The sequence below is a fragment of the Martes martes genome (assembly GCF_963455335.1).
Source record: "Martes martes genome assembly, chromosome: 11".
NCBI classification, from domain to species: domain Eukaryota; kingdom Metazoa; phylum Chordata; class Mammalia; order Carnivora; family Mustelidae; genus Martes; species Martes martes.
This window is the reverse complement of record NC_137899.1, coordinates 95,984,989-96,004,833: the sequence shown is the minus strand read 5'-3', so window position 1 is coordinate 96,004,833 and position 19,845 is coordinate 95,984,989. Positions and strand designations below refer to the sequence as shown.

At 48.0% G+C, this 19,845-nt stretch overlaps 1 protein-coding gene across 1 annotated transcript; it reads left to right on the top strand.

The window, feature by feature from the left end:
- Positions 1-6,563: 6,563 nt before the first annotated feature.
- On the top strand, positions 6,564-14,509 carry LOC308352165 (putative DBH-like monooxygenase protein 2; the record flags this gene model as incomplete). The annotated part of the gene is made up of 13 exons (XM_080818229.1): positions 6,564-6,872; positions 7,764-7,910; positions 8,423-8,584; positions 8,805-8,888; positions 9,683-9,850; positions 10,045-10,147; positions 10,329-10,495; positions 10,833-10,924; positions 11,155-11,251; positions 11,393-11,452; positions 12,555-12,685; positions 13,322-13,436; positions 13,731-14,509. The coding sequence occupies 13 exons, from the start codon at positions 6,564-6,566 to the stop codon at positions 13,971-13,973; spliced, it is 1,878 nt and encodes a 625-aa protein (XP_080674355.1). The 3' UTR covers positions 13,974-14,509.
- Between the last annotated feature and the right edge of the window lie 5,336 nt (positions 14,510-19,845).

Below are 19,845 nucleotides of genomic sequence, written 5' to 3'. Positions count from 1 at the left end.
ATTTAACAGCCTCTCGGTGGCCTAGGACCAAGGATTTCCCGGTGAGGGTGTTCTCAGCGGTACCTTTCCTGGAGGAGGAAGGGAACACAGGTATCCATTTGTCTCCAGAGCTCTGGCCAGGCTCTGGACCTGCTCCCCGTGACTGCTGTAGTCCTCTAGAGCTGGGCAGGTGTTCACCATAGAGCTGTTCACCATAACACCTGAGTGGAGGTAGGGGGGGGCGGTGAGAGAAGACACACCTGTCATCCACGCCAGATCCTGTCTGAGCACATCATGGAGAACTATGGGCCGATGGCGCCCCCTGGTGGACAAAGTTGCTCCCTCTCCCCAAGCCCTGAGGAAAGTGTGCTTGCCTGCCGCTCTGGGACACAGAACCCCAGACCCTCATCAGAGACAGAGCTTTGAAAAGACTTCTCACTCACCCCCCCTCCCCTTGCCTCCCAGTTGAGCAGATGAGCAGGTCCACACGCTCTGGGATAGAGCTGCTCCTAGCTAGAAGCAGAGTGGAGCCATTACAACCGCCTTCCGGCCGCCCAACTCTGCAGCGCTCCTAGGATCTGGGCTTCTCCCCCTTGGCACCTGCCTGCTGCTGCTGGGCCATTCCGCTGGGAGCTGAGCCTCCCTGTTCCGCCTCACTCCATGCATGGCCTTGCTCAGGTAGCAGACCCAGTTCTGAGCCGTGGCTGCTGAAGTCACTGTTTGGTGAGCCCTCACTGTGGATGCAGACCCTGGTCCTCTCTAGGTCAGGCTCTCTCTGAAGAGCTTATTTTTTAAAAAGATCAGCTTGAGATGGCGGGGGTGGGGAGGGGGTGGGTGGGGGTGGGTGGGTGCTGAGACATTTAGGTGGTGGCAAGCACCAAGTATGGGGATCAAATTGAAGAAGTGGGTGTTTATTCTAGGGGTGCGCGTGAGGGGCTACACTCTGAGATACTCCCTCCTCCTCCTTTCTGAGCCCTCAGGATTTCTCCAGGTTTCTTTCCAGCACCCCTGTGGGCGTTGACACCGGTATTAAGAAGCATATGTTTGTGACCTAGGCGTACCGTGGAGAGTCGTGCCGTTTGATCCTAATGGCAAGCCTCTGAGCTGGGTCGAGTTACTGTCTGTACTTACAGGCACAGAAACCAGGGTTGGGGGAGATGAAGTCTTTCCCAAACCTTCCAAGGGGCAGAGCAAGGTCTGCAACGGAGCCCTTCAGAGGCTGAACTGGCGGTTAAAACGCTGTGCTGGGCAGGCCGAGCACTCCCAGGAGGGCACGGAAAAGGTGCAGAAGAGTCGGTGGTAGAGAAGAGGCAACGGGGGATGTAGGGAAGCGTAGGAGGGGTCGGGGCAGAGGAGGAGGTCGGGCCTGTGGTTGGCGCCTGGGATGGTTTGTATTCACTCGTGCAAGGGGGGTCTCTCACTGTGTGTACTGCAGGTGCAGTAGAGGCTTCTGCCCTGGGTCACATTGGTCACGTGCAGCCTCAGCTCTGTGCTGTTGACCCGCTTGACTCGGTAATCTGCCCCAGGACGGGACACAACCTCCTCATCCCCGGGACTCCGCAGAGTGGCCAGCACCTGTAGTGACCCCTGGAGGTCCTGTTGGTACCAGCTCATCCAGGGGTACTGGGAATTCCTCAGGATGCAGTGCAGGATTTTAGCCTGTCCACGAGCTACCAGGACCCACCTGGGCCTTTGCTCCACCAAGCTCGCTGTGGTACCTGAAATACACGGTCAGGCCAGGCTAAAGTTCCTGAGGGTAACAGTAACTGCCCCAAATAATCAGCTGCGGCCAAATCCCGAAGCGGGGGGGCCATGAGCAATGCCAGCAGCGGACTCCTGGGAACAGAAGGAGTGCTTTCTGCGGGGGTGCTATGCCGGGGGGATCTCAGCAAGGCTGGGACCTGGGAGCAAAACTTTCTGTCCCTCTTTCCCTCCCCCAACGCATGCACTGGCTTTTTCTGCCTGGCCTCTGACCTGTACTCATGGTAGCCAGGAGAACCCAGCCCCACAGAATGGATGGCGATCCCATTCCCTGGCCCCACAGGCTTTCTCCAGCAAGGCAGTGGGACAGGCCAAAAGAACAGGATGCAAGTCTATAAGGTGACAATTAGTAGCTGACACTCTAGGCCTGAAACTCAAAAGGGAGGGGCTTTTCCAGGAAGCTCAATATTTTATCTCATTGTCTCACTGAGGTTCAAACCCCATGGGGTTTCCTGTTTCCTGCATGCCAACAACCCTAACACAGACAGGTGCACACTCCCCAACTTCACGGAGTGCCTTACGGAAGGTACGTGGCCTGCACCCTCTCCACTGTGCCCCAGAGAATCTGCACCGCACATCTTCACAAGGGATTCAAACATCTCAGTGAAAGGGAGCAGGCGGCTAGATTGAGTGAAGACCTCCCTCCCCGTATGCCTCACACATGCACAGAGACTTCTCCAAGGCCTTGCTGGGCAGCACACAGTGGGCTCACATTTCCGATTCCCGTGTTTTCCTCTCTAAGGTCAACTAACAAATTAAACATAAGAGACTTAATTTATCCCTGTTGGAAATAAGCGAAGAGACTTACCTCCTGTCCATTTTCTTAGAACAATTACTTTAGAAAACTTGTAATTTTAAGTTCTCTCTCTTTCTTTGAAATATATGTAAATCACCCAGAGTTGTTTTTCTCCAGGACCTGCAATGAATCTCTTTGAAATACAAACAACAAAGTGAGCCTAACCTAATTTGGAGTGCAGGCCTCACACCAAGATGTAAAATTATGCCCTGTCAGAAAGATAGGGCAAGATGACTTGCCCTTTGGGTAAACCCAGATGGGACCCCCAGTTAGCAAGTGACTCCGGGATGTCCTCTTCAGCCTCTGCTTTGAGGACTGGTTGTCACTTATCTCAAGTGTATGTAATGCGTTGTGTCGGACGGCCTATACAAAAGGCTGGGATTTCTGCCTGTCTTTGCACTATCCTAACCAAATGCCTGGGATGTATATATATCACGTTCTGATTTAATGCTTGTTCAATAACAAGGCTGCTTTCTTTCTTTTCTACTTCAGGGAGAGATTTCCTGAGTTGAGGGGAGTTCTGATTTTTGGTTACATTGTCCTGACAATGCCCAGTGCTGACGCTACCTAGCACTCTGGATTTCGGACTCAGTTTACCCATCTCGAGATGAAGATAATAATGAGAGTGATTTCATAGGAGTCAACAGATCCATACACACAAAAATTCTTGGAATACAGTTTGGCACAGACAGAGCCCTTAGTGAGTTGACGTCTGTCACATCAGTGGTAAATTGCCAATCCAATTTACATATGACAGAATTTATGGCAGGATTTACCTCCCTTTATCTCTCTCTTAGTCATCAGCTGAGATGAAAATCGCAAGTTCTCATAGCTTTCTAACGTTGGCAAGAGGAATCGTTTTCCAGAAAGTTTGGAAACCAGTGATCTGGGATATTAGATTTAAAAAAAAACCCTCTCAGGGCACCTGGGTGGTGCAGTCAGTTAACTTGGTCTCAGCTCAGGTCATGACCTCAGGGTCCTGGCATGGAGCCCTGCATCAGGGTCCTCGCTCAGCGTGGAGTCTGCTTGAGATTCTCTCCCCCTCTCCCTCTGTCCCTCCCACTCGTGTTCTCTCTCTCTCTCAAATAAATAAATAAATCTTCAAAAAAAAAAAAAAAAGACCCTCTCTTCACCCTCAGCATTTGATAGACAAACACATGGGGGCACCTAGGGGTCTAGCAACCAGACTTTACTATTTCAAGACCTGGGATCACACTGTATTCACTTCGGTGCTCCCAGTGTGGAGTCTGAGCCTTACTGGGCCCTTGATGAGGGAGGAAGATCACAGACCCATCACTCTGGGGAGCTGACACATCAGGGAACAGCTGTGGCCTGACGTCCTGGGGCTTTGTGCCTCCCAGATTCAATATTTTTGTTAATCTGCTGACATAGAAATACTTACCACAATACGGCTCATGGGGTTCTAGCAAAGAATAACAGTTACTGATGCTGCATGCTGACAACATAATACAGTTGTCTTCATAGCTTTGCAATCTCTGTGGTTCTGGATTTTTTTTTTTAAAGATGCTTATTTTCATTATGTACACTTTTGGGTAGAAAGTGGGCTTGCTAATATTTCATATCAGGTGACTTCAAATGTGCATTATCTAATCGTGCACAAAATGTCCACCGCCCGGCATTCCAGGTAACACGTGCTGCTTCTCTTTTGGCTTTTGCTCTCTTACCTCTTCCCAACCTCTTCTCTCCAGAGAGGGCAGGGGATGATGCTCTGGGAAGCATTTCCCAAATCACACATCTTGAACACTAGAAATGTGTATGTGCCCACACAGAGGCGTCGTCACCTGGCAAGCCACGTGCATCGCAGTCTGAGTTTACTGTGGAGAGAGTGACTCTGGGATCAGGGACGGGCACTGGAAGAGGAGAGCAAAGCTAACCGGTTGGGGGAGAGGTGAACAGGGAGAGAAAAGCCCAGTGGGTGGCCAGAGGGAGCCCAAGAGCAGAAACCCTGAGGCTGTAGGTACTGGCCCCCAGCTCCCTCCCTCAGGCAGGCACTCGGGCAGGTAGACAGATTTCAGGATAAGGGATTCTGGCCCCATCTTGGTTTACAGGGCTGGCCGACCTGTCTCCCTGCCGCTCCCTCCCTTTGCCTTAATCCCCAAATGCGATTGGGATCAGAGTGTCTCTGACACTCCTGTTATCTCCTCCCTGGATTCCTGCTCCGCAAGGTCAGTGCCTCCCCAGCTCCTCCTCTTGTCCTGGCCCTGCTCCCATCCTGGGCCAACCTCCCTGCTCCCATGCCCAGAGTTGGCATTATGGTTGCTGCCTTGGGAGATAGGTTTTTTTCCTCCCACTGCACCCCATTTCCTACTCAGGTGCTCACAGGAACAGCCAACAACCTCAGCTGGGTCCTTACCAGCTTTGATGAACTCAGTAGGAAATGAAAAGAGTATGCATGCCCCGGATGGAGGCGTAAACAGATGCTCCAGGCCCTGTCCTCCGCAGTCGGAGCTGAGTGCCTCTGTGATGTGTGGTCCAGTTTCTGGGCTGGGGGATGCCTCCTGGGCACATGTCCTTGTTAACTTTTCAGACTGGTGGAGAAAAGACACTGGGGTCAGTGAAGTGATTTCCAGCTTTGGCTCAGCTATGTCAGAAACTGGATAGAAAAAAATGCCAGGGGGCGCCCGGGTGGCTCAGTAGGTTAAGCCTCTGCCTTCTGCTCAGGTCATGATCTCAGGGTCCTGGGATTGAGCCCCACATCGGGCTCTCTGCTCCGCAGGGAGCCTGCTTCCTCCTCTCTCTCTGCCTGCCTCTCTGCCTACTTGTGATATCTCTCTCTGTCAAATAAATAAATGAAATCTTAAAAAAAAAAAAAAGAAAGAAAGAAAGAAAAAAGAAACGCATACAATGAGATGTGCGTCCCCTCCCTAAGAAGCAGTCAGCAGATGACAACTCCCTCCACCAGGGCAAGCTGTGGCAGGAAAGCACTGCTGGTAGCTGGGCGCCCTTTGGGTGTCTGTAACCTAAGCAAATAATGGAAAGAGCGCTGGCCTGGGGGGAGGGCCCTGTGTGCCGCTGTTAATTCCGCCTCTGACTGGGGGGTCAGGCACTACTGTTACCGCTTGGTATTTCCTTTGCCTCATCTAAAAATTGAGTGAACTTAAAATTCCTTTTCACTCTGGTGTTCTAATATTCTAACATTCCTTCTGCGCTTTTATGGTTTGAATAACAAAGCACTTGTCGGTGGGGACCCTGGGCCAAGTCCCCGGTGGAGTGAGAATCACTAAATGTGACTTCTCTGCCAGGCAATTCATGGAAGGAAAGGTAGAGCACCAATGATCCCAAGGGCCAGTTTCCATTTATCTCCCACTCTCTCCCTCTTCTTCCCCTCCCCACCCTCCTCCTCCTCCTCCTCGCCGCTCCCCAGGAATAGGCAGAAACTCAGGGCTGACCCAGACTCGCCCATCTGGAAAGCTGATTATGGCTCCTTCACCTCTATGTGTCCTTCCAGGGATTAGTAGCAAAGACTCCTCCGGGAGATGGAAATCATAGCCTTCCCCGAACACCCCCTCAGAAACTTCTCTCCTTCCTCTGCTGCATGTCGTCCGTCTCGCCCTCACCCGCAGCTATGCCCCAGTTCCAGATATAGAAAATGCCCATAAAAGCTGGGGCCTGGGGCAGGTGCCAGAGAGCAGAGTGCTCAGTAAGGACATCCAAGGATATGGGGATGGGGGGTGCAGAAAGGGAGAGAGAGAGAAATAGAGACAGGGAAAGAACAGCAGGGAAAAACCAAACCCAGGGAGGACCCTGTCATGGATTGGGGTGGAAGAGTCTAATGACCTTCTCCTGAGAATTTCATGTCAAGTCCCTGCTCTGGGACAAGAGCACTCTGCTCTGCACCCTCACTGGGCACCCCACACCTCCAGAGTTATGTAAGCGGCACCACTCTGAATCCAGAGGATAATCAGATCAGAAGAGCCCCAGTCTGTCCCTCCCCCATGGCACGGTGCCTGGCACAGGTAGAGGCACATATAAACCCGTACTTCTTGAGCGTCCGTCTGTAGGAGAGATGCTCCAGACCCCAGGAGCCATGACCTGTGCCCTTCTCTTCAGGCTTCTCCTACTTATGGCCCTGGTGGACGCCTCCCAAGGCAAACACCTTGGCCCCACATCTCGCCTGCGTTATTCCAGGTTCCTAGACCCTTCCAATGTCATTTTCCTGCGCTGGGACTTTGACCTTGAGGCAGAGATCATCACTTTTGAGCTGCAGGTCCAGACAACTGGCTGGGTGGGCCTGGGTATCACAAATCGCTACACCAGAGTGGGGAGTGATCTGGTTGTTGGAGGAGTTCTGCCTGATGGCAACGTCTATTTCTCGGTAAGTCTGAGGGTGATTCCCTTCCAAGGATGAAGGTCTCTTGCTGGGTTGAGGATATCTCTGGGTCCAGGAAGCATCCACATTTTCCAAACTTATCCAGGCACATGCCCAGAACACCAGCTGACTACTGACCTCTCCTTACAGAAATGGTCCATTGGAGAGTTCCCAACTAGGTCTTTTGGACTGCATGTCCCTAAGGTGCTAAGGAGTGGAACCACTGGCCTGAAAGAGTCCTGCACCACTAACTACAGGTCAATAGGGGAGAGTCAATGTTATTTGAGACCAAGTCTTCAGCCCTAATTTCTGTTAAACTCAGTCAAGTGGGCAACAACATGCAATAGTCTAATCTCCACAGCAACAGCTATAATAATAATAGCTTAACATTGTTACGTACTTTTGATCAACCAGGCATTGTTCCCAAATCTTCCCACGTTAAACCTCACAGCCTCGCTATGAGGTACATGATTACTACCCCATTTTACAGATGAAAAAGCAGCTCACCCATTTCTCCCAATCTCACCCACGGGAACTGCATTTAAATGGGTAAGTGTCAATGTTACGAGCCGCAAGAGAGGACAAATAGCATAGAGAGTTCAGAGCGTAAGGAGCTATCAAGGGCTGGAGATGCAGGAACACTAGGATTTATTTACTTGAGATTTGGAACGGGGAAAGTAAATCAAGGTCAAGTGGTGAAACCCCATCAGACACTGCATATCCCTCTGCCCCAGGGATCCATCCTATGCCATGCTCTGTTCCAAGAGCAAGCTATGAAATAAAGGACCAGATTCTGCTAATTTAGTACCTTGGTGTTGCTAAGGGGATAACAGCTTCTCCAAAGTCATGATCATTGGGGCTTCCTGTTCTTACTCTTTGATATTCACTGGACCCCAGGATCAGCACCTGGTGGATGAAGACACTCTAGAGGAGGACGGGAGCCAGGATGCTGAGTTGCAGGGGCTGATGGAAGACGCTGTCTACACCACCATGCGCTTCTCTAGGCCCTTCCGCTCCTGTGATCCTCACGACCAAGACATTACGGTAAAACAGTAAGAAGGGGAGAAGCATTCAACTGTAAGCAACTTTTCCTTTCAGGGATGTGGAGTCAACTCCAATCTAGAACATGCATGTGTCTCAGGCAATGGTCACAGTTCCCAGGGGTTCTGTCCCTCTTCACATTTCCAGGCACTGCTCCAGTTGTGCCCCTCTCCAAATCCACAAGCCCTCTGCAGAGTGATTCCCCGTGGATTAAGCACCCACCCCAACCTCCCTGGCTCCCCTCTCCAAGAGCCTTCCCTGATTTCACTGAACTTTAGAGTGTCATTTCTCAGATGTGGACACAGGCATCGAGAGGGAATGTGACTTGCTTAACATTTCCAGCAAGTTGGCCCCTGAGGTAGAACTAGAACCTGACCAGTTCTGACCCCCAGTCAGAAGCTCTTTCCACTCCACTGTGCAGACGTGAGCAAGTGGTTTGTTTCAGTCCTTGGGTATGGGTGTGTGCGAAGTGCGATTCACGGGCAGTAGCACCTCGATGCCTATCACACCTCCAGAGTGACACCATAAGGGTGTTGGCCACCTACGGCCTGGATGACACTCTGAAGCTGGATCGGGACCGTACTTTTATCAAGTCCATCTTCCTGCTACAAATAGTCCATCCTGATGACCTTGATGTCCCTGAGGATACCATCATCCATGACCTGGAGATCACTGATGTAAGAGTCCTCTATCCATCCAGCCACCTCCAAGCCTCCTTCGCATCTTCCCACTCAATTTAGACCCCCTTTTGCACCTAATACTCAGTATGTTCCTTGAATTGAGGTTACTGTGACTTCCTGTAATTCCCTGAGGACCACCAAGCTGGTCTGTCCCTCCCCTGTCTTCTCTAAGAGCCTCATTTCCAACCCAGCTCAGCCTCTATGTGTCCTTCTCCAGTTCCTCATTCCAGAGGATGACACCACGTATGCCTGCACCTTCCTCCCTCTCCCCATCGTTAACAAGAAGCATCACATCTTCAAGGTACAGTGAACCAGACATTGCTAAGGCAGTTGAGCAGTGCAGTGGGCACAGTCAACTCTGAAGGGATGGTGTTTAGAAAATTGCTGAGAGGAAGCTGAAGAGAAGTAGCCAGAGAACATGGGGACCAGGTCCAATTTGGTGGGGGTGGTAGTTTCAGGCTTTCCTGAGCCCAGAACTATAACTCCCAGCACTGTTCTATACGAGCCCCACAATACAGCAGAGATTTTGATGAAGGTCATCAGTTAGTGTTTCCAGAAAGCAAAGTATAATCCCCACCTTGGACCTAGAATTGTGCTCATGGTCCAGGAGGAAGTTCAGGCTCGGGGGACAGGGCCAAGGGCTGTCAGGTTAGTGAAATCTGGCCAGAGGGAACTCCAACATGGTCACCTGATTTCACAGTTGAGTTATTTCTAGTTTTGATTTTACAAAAACTAGCAAATGTGTGGGAGCCATTTTTTTTTTTTTCTTTAGAGGAGAATCCAACAAGGCATGTCCTCAGATATACTGGACTGGTGAGGTTATTAAGGAAAAGTCTGAAGTCTTGGGGATATTCTTGCCTAGATTTAGAATGTTGTGGACTCAGGGGAGAAGTTTAAAAGGGTGAGGGCTGAGAGAGTAGTCAAACAAAGTGGGGGTAAGTGATGGGTTGGGGAAGGAAAACAGAGAACAAATAGAAAAGAAAGAGACACAGAAGTGGGAAATGAATATAGATATATTTGGGGGAAAGGGGATGGGGGGGAATAGGACTTGACATAGAAGATTTTGACCATGATCTGCCTCCTTCTCTTACCCAGTTTGAGCCCAAGCTGCTCGTGCACAACGAGACGATGGTGCATCACATCCTGGTGTATGCTTGTGGCAATGCCAGTGTTCTCCCCACGGGTATCAGTGACTGCTATGGAGCTGACCCTGCCTTCTCCCTCTGCTCACAGGTCATCGTGGGCTGGGCTGTCGGGGGCACAGTGAGTCCTGTGATGAGGGAACTAGGTGGCTAAGGGGGTGGGGTGCATGTTCTCAGATGACTGGGATTGCTGGATTGATGGCAGACCAGGAGACAGGGGAGGTCTGGGATGAGGGCCAGAAAACATGGGCAGGTCCCAGCCCCTGTACCTAGCACCCAGCCCTGCTTGCTGCCAGATCTGCTTTCATCCAACAGAGTTACCAGTTTCCAGATGATGTGGGTATCTCTATTGGCACCCCCTTAGACCCACAGTGGATCCGACTGGAGATCCATTACAGCAATTTTCACAACCTTCCTGGTAAGTATCTAGAGCAACTATGGAGGAAAATCTGGTGCAGCTTCCTGATTTTTTAGGTGTTGGGAAGCTGCTGTGGGTTGCACGCTGGCTCATTTTGGTCACAGCCCTGTCCCAGCTTTCCCCTTGTTCTCACATTGTGACCAGCTCTCTTGTCCTCTGTCATTGTTCCATTCCACACCAGGCATTTATGACTCCTCGGGCATGCGATTATACTACACCGCACAGCTGCGCAAATACGACATGGGAGTCCTCCAACTGGGCTTCTTCACCTTCCCCATCCACTTCATACCCCCAGGCGCAGAGTCCTTCCTGTCCTACGGGCTGTGTAAGACAGAGAAGTTTGAAGAGGTGAAGCTGGGAGGCACACCTTCCCCGAGGTTCCTTGTTTCCCATCACAGATCTGGGCTGGTCCATAAGCACACACACCCTGAGTCTGAGACTTGGAGAATAACTACAACCTGGTGCTCAGGAAAACCACTAACGTGAATCATGCAAGAGAAGGAAAGAGTTGGGGCTTTGAGGACTGCGAGTTGGGGTGGGGAGAGGGTCCAGGAGGGCCCAGGAAGAATGAAAGGGGCTCCTGTCATTCATACAAGGAAGGTGTCAACTATTAAGGGAGGCAAATGGAGGAACAGGGCAAGATGCGAGTTCTTAGCAAACCAGACGTGTCTCCTCCCCATCGCAGATGAATGGGGCCCCAGTGCCTGACATACAGGTATATGGCTACCTGCTTCACACCCACCTGGCTGGCCGTGCTCTGCAGGCTGTGCAATACAGGTAAGGGAAGACATGGACTTGAAGCTTTCCCATCCGCATATGGGAACAAATTTGAGGATAGTTATTTATTCTGCAGTATAAGGTTATGCTTGGTTGGGATAGGAGGAGCTGGAACTATCCCTAGAATAGAGGTGGTCAGAATAAGACTGTGGAAGGAGAAGTTTTCTGTTTTATGTGCAACCTGTCCCCCACCCCCAGCATGAGCTCGTACACTGCTTTGTTCCCTCTAGAAATGGAGCACAACTCCGAACAATCTGCAAAGATGACTCTTATGACTTCAATCTGCAGGAGACTCGAGATTTACCTTATCGAGCAGAGATCAAACCGGTGGGAGCCTGTGGGAAGGCATGACTGGAGTTGAGGGAGGGGAGGCAGGATCAGAGGTGATTACTGTTGGCCAAGAGAGTTCTAAGGCTGTACCAGTCTTTCTGTGTCTTACTTTCAGCCTTCATGTTTCACTCTGAATAGGGAGATGAATTGCTTGTGGAATGTCAGTACCAGACGCTGGACCGGGACTCCTTGACTTTTGTAAGTACCTCTCTTCCCACCATGGTCAAGCACAATGGGCTCAGAACAGAACCCATCCCTGGCCTTGGCTATAGAGTGACTCTGATTATTCTAATTGAAGCCTTTTTCTCCCTCCAATATTATTATCCACTCACATGGGGCTTTTCATGCTCTCACATCCCTGTGATTGTAGGATGTGTACAAGGATTCCCTACTTTTCCTGTCAATGACCAATAACACCATGGGAAGACAGCATGCCATAGTAAACCAGAGCATGGACTCATGGTCTCCATGCCTGGTTCCAAATGTCAGCGCAATCGCTAGCTTTCTAATTTTAGATAAGTTATTCAATCTCTTTGTGCCTCAATCTCCGAATTCATACAGGAACTAATAATAGTACCTCTTAAAATTGTTGTAAGAGTCGATTAAACTTTATAAAACATCTAGATCATTTCCTGGCTTATAGTAGATGTTCAGTTAGAGTTAGCTGTTGTTGTTATGGTCACAAGGAACCCCACCTCTTTTGTGTGTCAAGAGTGGTTCAGTGCTTATAGGATTCCAAAGGGGTTGCATGCTATTGAGGAAGAAACTACAGCCATATATATTATTATTATGCAAGGTAGAAAGTGATACATACTGTAAGACACAAATGGCGATAATGCACAAGGGGATTCACAGGGAAAAACCGTAAGACCCTCCTATGGTGAACTGAACACGTGACATATTTGAGTAGGTCCAGCTTTAGACATATAGAGATGAGGAATCCTGGAGAAAATCAAAAGGGAGTGACTTTTTCAGGAAACTCAATATCTTCTCTCATTTTCTCAACCATCTTGTCTTTTCAAACCAGAGCAGAAGCCATGGAAATGTAGAGGACAGGGCAGATATTATTTCTTTGTAAATAATATCAATGACTGTCCACCAATTGGAAGGAGAGGACGGGAAAGGAAAGGGTGTGTAAGAAGTAGATGAACATTCATTCAGCTGGTTGTAGATTAAGGGAAAATGAAAACAGCATCATTGGTAGAATGACCACCTATACTATTTCTTACGTGCCTTGTCCCCCTCTCTCTGCTTGCTTTGTGACTTTGTGTTCCATTTCTGTCTCTCTCTCCTTCCTCAGGGGGGCCCCAGCACCATTAATGAGATGTGCCTTATCTTCCTCTTCTACTATCCCCGAAATAACATCTCCAGCTGCATGGGGTACCCTGACATCATCCACGTGGCCCATGAGCTTGGGGAGGAGGCATCAGAGTGAGTCATCCTGGAAGAGAAGACCTTCAAATGTGTGTGGGAGGGGTCTTGGTCTGACTCTCAATGCTCTGACATAACACAGAATAGGGGTTTTCCCCCCATATCAATGAGGTCATCCAGAAAAGCAGGTAAGAACTGACCTCTAAGAGTTAGATGACTTACGTACAAATTCTCTTGTCTGCCTTTCTCTTATGTGCTACCTCACTCAGTCAAAGACTGTTTACTTTTAAGTAATGACCCTTAATTATTTAGGGGTGATGGTTGTCGCTGAGATTTGATGAAAGCCCTGAAACTCCTTTCCCAGGAAAATGCATATCTGTGCAAACACACCCATTCCACATACAATTTCAGGGCCTTTACGTGTTCCCTGAATCACTCCATCCACCTTCTTGGACTTCAAGGCTCCTGGATTAAGCACCACTTCTTTAAAGAGTCAGGAGTGTCACTTTTTCACTTTAAAAAAAAAGTGCTCATCTGTGAGTTTTGCTATCTGCCAAATTCATGGTTGTCTTATTGAATTGTGAGGCATTCCTTCTGGCTTATGCCAACATGGAAATGATGCTAACAAACATGAAGGCATTTTGTCAAAGCTTTAAGTTGACCCTAACCCATCGTGTGTTCCCCTGCCCACGGCAGCCCCATGGAGGGCGTGATGGCCATGAACAATGTTGAGTGGACCCCAGAGAACATTAAGAAGGCTGAGAAAGCCTGCAAGGAGGCCCAGCAGATGGTGATAATAAAGACCATTGATGTGAGTGTCCCAGGAGACAGCACCCTCTGGGGATGGTATTGGGCTAAGCTAGGAAAAGAACGGAGGAAGCCAGTAAATGACAAAGGTGGGAACACTGGGTCAGGAAGGAGGGGCTGGGGAGCAGAAAGATGCGCTGGTGCTGCTCCGGACTGTGGAGTGGTGGTGGTGGGGGGTCTCCCGCTAGTTTATGAGGCTGCAAAGACTGGGGAATCAGCAAGTAAAGGCTGAAGAAAGGAAATGAGTGGGGGAGGATTCTGCCTGTACCCATTTTCTCCCATTTTCCTTGTGCTGCAGGAATTGGTGGAAAACACGACAGGCTGGATTCCGGACATCATCCCAACTACTCGGGGACCCTGCTTGGAGTCCTCTGGAGGCAAAGTGGAGCCTCAGGACAAAACCCCTGCAGGCTTCCGGGCTGCACCAGTGGCCCTCTCAGGCTCCAGCACGGCTCCGCTGAGGCGCCTCTCTCTGGCTGCCCTCTTGTTCGGTCAGGGGGCTCTTTCTTGGCTTCTTGCCACCCTGCAAGTTGGAGTCTGATATTGTCTCCTCATTTCAAATACTCAGGTTACTCTCTGCTCAGCCTTCCTCTTATTATCAAATACAGAAATTCCCCCTCTGCCTGGGCTCTCCGATGTCCCCTGTCTGTGCCCCTTCCCACGACCCAGGCCACGACGTTGCAGGCCTGGGGGTGTCACCTATTCCATAAAGGCTCTTCCATGCTGAGGGAAGCAATTCAGCCTTTAAAGCTTTGGAAACACCGATGGGACCCCATGTTTTCTGACCAAATCTGGATTCAAGGCTGGACCACTCTCTGAGAAGTCTGATGCTCCAGATTACCTAAGGGGATGCCAGCTGGGGAAGTAGCTTGCATGCAGTGGGAAAGCCCCCCAAACCCTCCCTTGCCCACGCTGACCATAAAGGGGGCTCCTGGTTCTCCTTTCTTATGGCATTTTTTGCTCAACCCTCCCTGTGAGGCAGAGGCAGCAAGCCGCATGTGGAATTGGTAGTAAAGGGAGAGGCTGTGTTTATAAAGGACAAAGCTCAAGACATCGGATTAAATAAAACTTAACTCGCTTCCTGCTGCCATCTCCTTCCTTTGAGTCTTTGGTCCAGGAGAGGAAGCTGGGAGGTCTCTCGAATGGTTCAGTATCAGACATACAGAGGGTATTTGAGGATCCAGCTACCCAAAAGCCAACATCAAATGCAGTCCTTTCTCTTCTCACGCGTGCCTCTACTACCAGATGACCTTTGTTTATTCCATCAAGTGTCACATTCTCAACACTCAGCTCACTAGGGGTCAAGAGCCTAACTGGCCAGGCAGGGAGAATTGGGCTCTGCAAACAGGTCGAGGCCAAGGTGGAGTGGGGCAGTCCTTAGCTCTGGAGCCCAGGGCATGTCAAGGAGGTTCACATGGACAGAGCAGGGAATAGACACAAATCATCTGAGCAGTCAGGCTGCAATTTGCAACCACAGTTGAAAGGAAAGGGTGCATTGGCAGTGGCTGCTCTGGGCTTCTGGGGGGTAATTCTGTTTTCTAAGCTTGAGAATCTGTGTAGCACCTTCTTTGAGATTTAAAGTCACAATGCTATTTTATGAATTGCCTTGCTCATTGTTCATGTGCTCTGGTAAAGGGACTCCTTCTCTGGTGATCCCGAAGTGTTTAGAGGAATCTTAACCCCTTAGAAACCAGGGATCCGGCCTCAGTAAATTGTTTATCATTGCTTGAGGGACCAAACATTGACTGAATATCATAGCCCTAGTTCCTGGACTGAGGAGGTATATGCTAGATACTGAGCCCCTTGTCTTTACTGTCACTCCTTCTGGAGAATTCTGGAGGCTCCATTCTAAGATGATGCAACATCTCCAGTGTTCACCTTCAGCTCCTGCTCTCTCGGTCCTGGATATGCTCAGTACTTGAGGTCACTTCTGGGCCTCGTGATGTGTGAGTAGAGGGACTTGTCCTTAAATCAAAGAGGTTTTTCAAAGTTTATGATGATGGAAAAAACTAGTCTCACCTGAAGCCAGAGGCCTGTGTGTGCTCACTGTTGAGTATCTCTGTGGTCCCACCATTCAAGGGAAATGGAGGCGTTCCTTTTGATCCTAAAGCATGGTTGATGCCATTTGGCAGCTGCCTGAGGTACAGAGATTACCTTCTACAGCATGAGGAAACATGTAGATAAAGATGAGATGTAGATAGAAATGTGAAACAACAGGCACAGACCACTTCTCTCTTTGCCTTGTCAAGGCTGACATTTCTATTCCAATATTCTGTATTACTCCAAGGCTCCCAAACAAATTCATTCAACCCCAACCTCCAGATTTAAAACAAAAACCAGGGGCGCTTGGGTGGCTCAGGGGGTTAAGCCTCTGCCTTCGGCTCAGGTCATGATCTCAGGGTCCTGGGATCGAGCCGCGCATTGGGCTCTCTGCTCAGCGGGGAGCCTGCTTCCTCCTCTCTCTCTGCCTGCCTCTCTGCCTACTTGTGCTCTGTCTAATAAATAAATAAAAATCTTAAAAAAAAAAAAAAAAACCTCTCTGGCTGGGTTTCAGACACCAAACCTTAGTTTACACTACGGATTTAACCTCAGGTCTACCCTGACAGGTTCAAGCCAGCTGGGCAGCTACCCCCAGGTTCTGAGCCAAAATCTCCCTGTGGCTCCCTTTGCCCAGCTCATGGCCCAGTGCAGGTCCCAGGCACCTCTGCTTTCCTTTCTGCTCCCTTGAATTTCTTGTTCTTGTTGGCCTCCCTTCATTCATCTGATTTTTCTTTCCATCTCCTGACTTCAGCATTTAGTGATCATGCATGTACTGAGCACCAACTGTGTGCTTGACATTAGGTTAGAACAGGAGCCACTGAAGGGAACAAAAACTGGGACAAACACCTGCTCTGCGCTTGTGGGGCTGTGGTCAAGTTTCTATGATCCCCTCAATGGCCATTTTCTCCTTGGGCTCACACTATCCACCTCTGGGCTTTTCCCAGTGCCACTGAGTGTTTCCTCCCCAACTGTCTAGAGAGAGGAACTCTACTTATATCAACCTATAGGGAGTGACATTCCTATAGTTAAAAGGGATTCATTTACATTATACATATATGAGACAGAGAGCTCAGGCCAATACTTCTGGGGAAGTATTATATGTTTTAAAACATTCATACTTAGGATACGAGACTTGTTACCTCGAGCTTCCTGATGACCTAATGACACACTGCAGGAGGAAGGGGCTCAATGCTGAGGGGGAGAGATGACCCCCAACTTCCTCTACATTCTGTCCCTTGGGCCTGTCATCCCTCATCCCAGAGGAGTCTCTAAAGTCAGGTTGAGTGACTGAGACTATAGTTCCTTCTCCACCTCACCTCCTCTACTCAAAACCCCATATTAAAGGTGGAGGGTAAATAAAGGGTTTAGTCCCTCGTTATTTTTTTCTGTGGTTTTTTGAGGTCAAGAGGAACCATGGGCTCATGTTTACAATGACCCTGGTCTTTCTTACTGAATATTTTTTTTAAAGATTTATTTTGTTATTTATTTTAGAGAGAGAGCACACATGTCTGCTCCTCCCTCTCCCTTACTCTCCGCTCCCTACCTTGTGCTTTCTCTCAAATAAGTAAATAAAATCTTAACAACAACATCTTATGCCCAAGTGAATCACCCTCTGCCCGGTTTGAGACCACCTTCTCCGAGGATTTCCCATCAACATGGAAGACTGCCTCTTGCTCCACCCAGTACAGTCCCAACCCCATCTTGCTTCACTTCCTATTCACTGTGGTGTGATTATAAAATGCATATGTTATATTTCAACAATAGCCCTACGTTTATATCCTATTTAGACAAAACCTAAGTGAACAGAAGTATAACCACATTGCAGATAAATCGAGGGACAACTGTTATCCTGTCCACCCCTCAGTGCAGAGACTGAACATAAGTCACTTTTGGGAAAGCACTGTGTAACTCAGTATCTCATTGCCAGGACACGAGATGGACCAAGGCCTTTCTAAGCAATAGCGCTCACATCTATTCAGTGAAACACCATCAAATAACAAGCCTCTTTGAAAAACATGAAGAAAGGCTGATACATCTAATTTCATTATACAAACCAAAGAAAATGTTACTGGCAGAAAATATGATGTTTGCTATGTAAAATCATGTGCATGAACACACACACACAAATACACACACACACAGTCTACATGAACTCTACTGGCTACTTCAAAATTTTTCTTGTCTGTGTTTTGTTTATACATTTTATTCTCTAGAAGGCAACAAATGAACAGCAGCAAGTATAAAAAGCTTAAGAAAAATTATAGAAAAATAACCTAAACATAAAATTGGGATAATTATGTCCATTCACTTTATTTTATAAAGTGAGGAAAGATGGGCATTATTTAACTTAGCAGTGAAACATTTGAAAACATTTGAAAAAAGAGACATAGGGTAGCCTTATTACAAAGTAACAGCACTAAGGAAAAACAGCTCTGCTCTCAAGAAATCCAAGAGGAAGAAGAAGGGAAAAGTTTAAATAGACATTAACAGCACTCAATGGATTATGTAATAATAAAAATAATAAAATTTTGTATAGCACTTTACAGACTGAAAGTGCATTTCTATGTACATTGCAGTTCTGATGTTTACTCCCTCTTCTAGATGAGAAACTGAGGCAAGGAGGTGTGTGTCCACCTAAAGCCACAGTCCCTGTACCAACCTCACAGCAGGTGGTATTCGTAGAGCTGGTCCCATGGAGTCTATTCATCTGTGTCAGGGTCTAATGAAAACACAGAGCTCAAGACTCAGAAGGAGCAAGCTGATATTTGGTTTTACCTCTTCCCTTTTCAGGTTTTCTAAATGGTTCAAGGAGCATATCTTGTGTGTAGACTCTCCAGTTTCAATCCTCAAGTTTCTTCAAACATCTGAAGTCCAGGTTTCCTTTTTTCTGTTTTGTTTGGTTTGTTTTCATTGTTGTTGTTGTTGCTGTCGTTCTTTTTTTCAGGATTACTTCCCTTTTCAAGATCCCAAATTTTCCATTAGGGCTGATTTATGTACACAAAGGGAATGAATTTCCTACAGGACTATGGTTGTTTGAACAAGTTCTTCCTCAGTTTTCCAAATCCCAAGTACTTTAAGCAAAGCCTTTGGCCAAGTAATTGGCTGGCAGCAGAACACCGTGTGCCTTAAGACACGGAACGCTTTGTCTCATATCGGGGTTTGTGGTGCCAACAAGATAAGGGCATTGGAGCTCTCTTGGTAAAGACACAAGTGAGGGAGTCTATGACCAAGGCCAGCGGTACAGTTTGGAATTATGAGTTTCGTTTTGTTTTGAGTTGGAAGGTCAAGTTGAGAGGCATATATGCCCTGGTATAAGGGCTATCAACTTAATTCAGAAGGGGGCAGGTTGTGGGACGATTCCAAAAGGCAAATGCAACTAACTGATGAATCTTTGCCCCTCATGTGGAACCCCATCAGGCCAGCCACACAATAGTGCAGGTGTGGTGGTAGATCAGAATGCTATGCAGCTGTGTTCATAGTAGGGGGTGTATGTAGTTAGAACCTTAAGGCACAGTTGCTGGAGTTCCTAAGTGCTGGGAAAGTTCATAATGTATTTGACTATGGAAGTGATCTTCACACTCTTTGTGGTCTCAAAACTGCTCTCTTTACGGGGGTGCCTGGGGGGCTCAGTCAGTTGAGCATCCAACTCTTGATTTCAGCTCAGGTCATGATCTCGGTGTCATGAGATTGAGCCATGAGGCGGGCTCCGTGCTCAGTGTGGAGTCTTCTTGTCCCCCTCCTTTTGCCCCTCCCCCGTTCATGCTTTCTCTCTCTCTCAAATAAATAAATAGAATCTTAGAAAAAAAAAAAAAAGCCCTTTACATTCAAATTTAGTGAAGACCCTGTGCTTGGTTTAGGTGGCTTGTGTCTGTTAATATGTACTTTCAAAATTAAACTTGAGTCATTTGTAAAATACTTTGTAAAATATTTATTTTTTCATTCATGAAAAATAACAATATGTCAACTGCATGTTCACATAAATAAAATATTTTTATGAAAAACAAATATATTTTCAAAGCATAAAATTGTGAAAAGAATGATATTTTATATTTTGTAAATCTGTTTAATCTCTATCTCAATAGATACAGTTAGATCCTTATATCTGTTTCCATATTCATTTATAGCAACACCACACAGCATAAAGTCTCTGGAAAATGCCACTGTCTACTAATAGAGGATGAAAGTTAAAAAGGAATAGAAAAGCATAGTATTATGAAAACAAATTAGACCTTGTGAACCCTAGAAAGAGTTCTAGGGCCTCTATGGGTCTCCAAACTACATTTTGAGAATACTGTCCTAGGATTATGTCTTCAATAGCATTCAGCTGGCTATATTTGGTTATGACCATGAGTCTATTTATGGGGTCTGGCTGA